General features: G+C 37.1%; 1 protein-coding gene across 7 annotated transcripts in view; it reads left to right on the forward strand.

Moving 5' to 3' along the window:
• SCN8A (sodium voltage-gated channel alpha subunit 8) overlaps positions 1–5,270 on the forward strand; it is a 169,210-nt gene extending 163,940 nt beyond the window's left edge. For all 7 annotated transcript variants that reach the window (XM_075851927.1, XM_075851926.1, XM_075851930.1 and 4 more), the window contains 3 exons: positions 458–562; positions 767–1,037; positions 1,241–5,270. In XM_075851927.1, coding sequence (XP_075708042.1) covers positions 458–562; positions 767–1,037; positions 1,241–2,388 — 1,524 coding nt within the window. In that variant the 3' untranslated portion in view covers positions 2,389–5,270. The remainder of the gene's footprint in view (positions 1–457; positions 563–766; positions 1,038–1,240) is intronic.
• The last annotated feature ends 730 nt before the right edge of the window (positions 5,271–6,000 follow it).

Consider the following 6,000-nt stretch of genomic DNA (forward strand, 5'->3'; position numbering starts at 1 on the left):
TTATCTGTCAATGGCTGCTGCGCTCCTCTGAGGCCGAACACATTAACATTTCATTGCCATGAATCTTCTTTCGTGAAGTTTATGCTACTCAGGAAGTCCGGATTCTCCTTTTTGGTCTCATCCTACTGCTAACTGCAACTGTGTTGAACTGTTGCTGCCACCTCCAGTCCTTATTCCTGTTAACCTATCATGGTGGAGTCTGCTGGTGATAGGACTAGTGGATACTCTGTCTTTATCTGACTGTCAAAACCCAAATTTTTGTTCTAGAAGCTACCAATGTTACTGGAGCAATACTATTATATAGGCTACATCCAGCAATATCTATGCGCAATCCTAGCCTTAAAATTGACTACTGTAGATGGCCTCTTAGACAGACCGATTGTGATATAGGAATACCCCAGGATGAACACTTTCATGTTTGTACAGATTGTAACCAACTTTGTGTTTTCTGCTTCACTTTGGAGGTCAGGATATCTTCATGACAGAGGAACAGAAAAAATATTACAATGCTATGAAAAAATTGGGCTCCAAGAAACCTCAGAAGCCTATACCTAGGCCACTGGTAAGACACTTGCACTTGGGTCCCTTTGTTTAGATCACATTAAAATAAAAAATATTTATTAAATATAATATTTTATTTATCTATCTATCTATCTATCTATCTATCTATCTATCTATCTATCTATCTTCAAGAGTAGAAGGAAATAACATTCAGAATATCTTGTCTCTTTTGGACTAAACTATTTAAATTTCTATTTTCCAACAGAATATATTTCAAGGTGCCATCTTTGATTTGATCACACAACAAGCGTTTGATATAATCATCATGATCCTCATTTGTCTCAACATGGTCACCATGATGGTGGAAACAGATGATCAGACCGAATATACAGAGAATGTCCTGTACTGGGTTAATTTGGTTTTTATCTGCTTTTTTACCACTGAGTGTGTGTTAAAACTGTGTGCCTTGCGGCATTACTACTTCACCATCGGATGGAACATTTTTGACTTTGTTGTTGTAATTCTTTCTATCGTTGGTAAGTATTCATTTATTTGACATACATATTCAACTACAGTATATATTTTATTCATGCAACCTAACATTGCTACAGTATTCACATTTTCATATTAGTTATGCTGTTGAAATTTCTATTATTTGACATGGAATTCATACAATTTTTGTCATTTTTGTTATTGTCGTGTCTGTATTATGTCTTAATTATGATCATTTTCCCCACAGGTATGTTTCTGGCTGATCTGATTGAAAAATACTTTGTCTCTCCAACACTCTTTCGAGTCATCCGCTTGGCTCGAATTGGCCGTATACTTCGCTTAATCAAATCAGCTAAAGGAATACGAACCCTGCTTTTTGCCTTAATGATGTCATTGCCGGCCTTATTTAATATTGGCCTGCTTTTGTTTCTTGTTATGTTCATTTTTTCCATATTTGGAATGTCTAACTTTGCCTATGTAAAGAAAGAAGCAGGAATAGATGACATGTTCAACTTTGAGACTTTCGGCAATAGCATGATCTGCTTATTTCAGATCACTACCTCTGCAGGCTGGGACGGCTTGTTGTTGCCCATCTTAAATCGTCCCCCAGATTGCGATCCTAAAAAAGAGAACCCTGGAAGTCCAATGCAAGGTGATTGTGGAAACCCCTCTGTAGGGATTTTTTTCTTTGTCAGCTATATAATTATCTCCTTTCTTATAGTGGTAAACATGTACATTGCTATCATCCTAGAAAATTTTAGTGTGGCCACCGAAGAAAGTGCAGATCCTTTAAGTGAGGATGATTTTGAAACTTTTTACGAAATTTGGGAGAAATTTGACGCCGATGCTACTCAGTTCATCCAGTTCAGCAAACTCCCAGATTTTGCAGATGCTTTGGAGCATCCACTGAGAGTCCCCAAGCCAAACACTATAGAACTAATTGCCATGGATTTGCCTATGGTGAGCGGTGACAGAATTCATTGTTTGGACGTCCTCTTTGCCTTCACCAAACGTGTACTTGGAGAGAGCGGCGAGCTTGATATATTGCGTCAGCAGATGGAAGAGCGGTTTGTCGCTTCTAACCCTTCAAAAGTGTCTTACGAGCCGATCACTACTACGCTCAGACGCAAACAAGAGGAAGTATCAGCGGTCGTTATTCAGCAGGCGTATAGGCGCCATTTATTAAAACGAGGATTTGTTTGTAGAAAGCCTTCTTCTACCAAAATGGAGAACGGAGGAACAAATATGGACAGGAAAGAAGGCACCCCTTCTACGGCATCGCTGCCATCATATGACAGTGTAACTAAACCTGAAAAGGAAAAACAAGAAAGAATAGAAGAAGCAATTAGAGAGAGAGCGAAAAAACAAAAATGTGTCAGGGAATCCAAGTGTTGAAAAAAAATGTTAACATTTCAAATTTGCAAGCAAAGATTGTTTACAAATTCAATAAATATATCAATGCAGATTAGCGATGGAGACACTTACGTAAAGATCAATAGCAAACAATCTGCTCATTGGGACATTGTTGCATTTTACTGTGTATGGCAGTGACGCACCACCTGGTTAAAAGACTATTACAAGGATGTTATTTTGTTGGGCAGGTGGATACTGCATGTCTCCCATCAATCAATGCAACGTAGGAGAAACAACCAGAGCTGTAAGGAATAGTCCAATTCCTGATCAGCCAAATGGAGTTTATTTTCTCATATTATAATTCTTATTCTTATTATTATTACGGAAATTAAAAAAAGCACCACTTAGGGGATTGATTCTTCATGCAAAACTATATTTGCATTGTTACATTAGTCAAGCAGCAAAACAAGACAAAAAAAAAAAAAAAAGACAAAAAAATCTGGCTAAAAAAAATTAAAATAAAAAAAAAAATCACAAAAAATACCTAAACATTATGCCCATGCTGCATAATTGTCCCTGTTTCTTTGATATATCTGCATAATTTTTCTACATGGGCTTCATGTGATTCGGGAGATGGGAAAATCAGGTTATTCTTCGGACTGAGGGGCCGATTCCAAAAAAATTCAATAAATTGTGCTCGTTCAATGCATAGAAATGACTTGCATGATGGCATGCTGTGATCAGGAATCATGCATGAAGACTCATAAAACACAAAACATCAGTACTCTGTCCACTGCAGTGGCTAAGCCATAAGTTTGAGGCACACCACTGAACACTGTATCTGGAGGCAACCTAGTATATATATATATATATATATACCCTTCACCAATATTTAACAAATCTTCAAACTTTTACACATCATGGCTAGGGATTAAAGCAAGACAGAACGATTTGTGTATGTTTATTAAAATTCTTTAAGAAATTATGGCACTTTTGCACATAATACATACAAATGAAAACTACTAGTTGCTGCTTGAGGTTTCCTTTCCTGGGGTAATATAAATAGTAAAAAAATACAAAAATATAGCTTCTAATACTATGTCACTGTAAACCAAAATCTAGGGCTTATGAAATTCTGCTTTTGTATTTTGCAATGTTTTTAGTCTCCATTCTACAAAGGGCATATATATTTAGCAGAAGCAAAGCCTGCAATATTTAGAGAAGCCTTTAGGTGGCAGAATTAAGTCAATTTGCATTGGGAATTGATCATTGCAGGCGGCTTTACCGGACACGGGCAGGATTTGTGAAGAAAGTCATTCTGTTTCCCTTGGGACAATTCACAGCTTAGCACTTTATATGGCATGTTTGATCACCGTTTTTGTCATAACAATTATTTTTGAATAAATAATGATCTTTTACCATCGTCACCATGGCAACAATGCCCATTGAATTTTAGCGTGAATGCAATTTATGATGGCTCTTACTTAGTAAAGTCTCATTGTGCATTAAAAATAAAATGCACCCCCCCTCCCTCCCAACCACGGTATTGCACTGAGACACTTTTGCCGCCGATCGTTTTAGCCTTTCTCACTCGCTTTGTCACCTGATTTGAAATGATCTGTGTGAACGCTGACTTCGCTAGGAATGTTTGAGACCGATCATTAAGTGGTTTTTTTTCATGAATGTTTGTCCTTTCAGCCATCAACATACGTCTTTTACATTTTTGGAAGAATCATTTCATCAGTTTATGTTTTTGGAGAGGACACCTCGCTGGTGCTGCAGTAACTAATGCAAAAAATAAAATAAAAGCATGCTGTATTCTGTTTACTAGCTGATGCTGCTAAGGAGTTTTGGTCATAAATGTAGAATATGAGGAAAGACATTCATGGTGTGGACTAAAATAATGCCTGATATTTAACTGATTCGCAGAATGCATGAGATGTCATTTCGTCCATTGAGACCATAACTAAGTTCTCCATTGTATTGTATTACACTGAAAATCATACCTCTGTGCCAAGTGGAACTCAATTTCCAATGCAGTGGCCTATGTGACGCTGGTTAGCATGGAAAAGGGAATCTAGACAAAGGGACAATTTATAACTTGATATAGCATTTTTTTCCATTTACAGCTACAATAGGATGTATTATAATAAAGCAATGCCATACATATGTACAGGCTATGTTGTAAACAGCACAAGAAGCTGAAACGCGTGGTTCAACTTTTTAAGAGGATACTATAAATGCTGTAAAATATTATTTTATTGACATGTTTTTTTGTAAATACGAACAAAAATGACAAATTAAATAGAATGGCTTCTGGCGTATGCCATTGTCATCTTTATGTTTTATTTTATATTTCTTTTGTACAATGCCAGATGCTTCAGCTTGAAATGTATAGCCCTGAAGTTACAACACAGACAATATTACGAGTCGTGTTTTCTCATTCCAGTGTGCAATAAATTCTGACCACTTCTATGCAACATTTGGCTAACGTTCATATAAATATATTTATGCTGTGAGAAGCCAAGATGTTTTTATATAGCCACTTGCAACAAATTTCTGAGGCTGGTGATATCACAACGCTACATTTTACAGTATTTCTGAATGGTTCCTTTATATCATTTTATGTATATATCCATCAATTTGAATATTGTTCTTCAAAAATCTAGCAAATAATTATGTAGTAACTCAACAAGCCCACAATTAACGTCTTAATTTTAGGAGCACATCACCAAAGCAAATGCCGAATGCTCGTTCTCTTCATTTGAGGTGTAGGTAGCAGAGTGACTCCATCACCAGCAGAAACGTGGCAGTAAAGAGGCACTGATAAATTTGATGTCTTACATTTTGTATGTCTTTAATTTGGGCAAGGGAAGGGGTGATGAAAATGAACCTTCACTAAATAAAAACCACGTACCAATGCGCTGTGTAGTCTGTGATGCAGTGATTCTCTGAAACGTAAAGACCAAGAACAGGAAAATATGCATGTGTTTGTGACAAATAGCATATGCTGGAGAAAAGAGAATCCACAATATTCAGAATTTTTGATTCAATAATTAGTAAACTACCAAAAGGTACCAAGGGAGGGCTGGCAAAAGAGGCCGAAGGGCAACAACACCAAATACAGATGTATCCGTCTTTACCTTGACTTTTAACGCATTAAATAAACAATGGCTAGATCCTTTATCTTGGCTTTTTCAATGACTTTTCAATGGCTTTTATTGTGCGATATCACGCTGCAGCAAGTTATCAGAATCAAGTTAAAGATGGCTACATCTGTACTACCGCCAGTGCCCCGTATAGACAGAAAAGACCAGTCAATCTAAGAAGGACTCTAGGTTAAGGGGTTGAATTAACGATATCTCGGTTGTTTTTCCCTAGGGGATAAGGACATTTTCCAGTTGATGTATTTCTTGCCATTATTAGAGCAACGATGACACCATCCACTTCTGGTTTGTTTTGGACAATGACTGGCACTGATCCGATAGTTAGCACTGCTTGAAGGGATTGTTTGAGATTTGAATCAGTACAGTGCCACTCTTGTCCATGGGCTGTGTGTTGCAATATATCTCCTTTCAAGTGAACGGGGCTGAGCTTCAATACCACAGATAGCCCATGGACAAGAGTGGTGCAGACGTCTTTTTTTTTAAAATC

The sequence above is a fragment of the Rhinoderma darwinii genome, chromosome 2 (genome assembly GCF_050947455.1).
Source record: "Rhinoderma darwinii isolate aRhiDar2 chromosome 2, aRhiDar2.hap1, whole genome shotgun sequence".
NCBI lineage: Eukaryota > Metazoa > Chordata > Amphibia > Anura > Rhinodermatidae > Rhinoderma > Rhinoderma darwinii.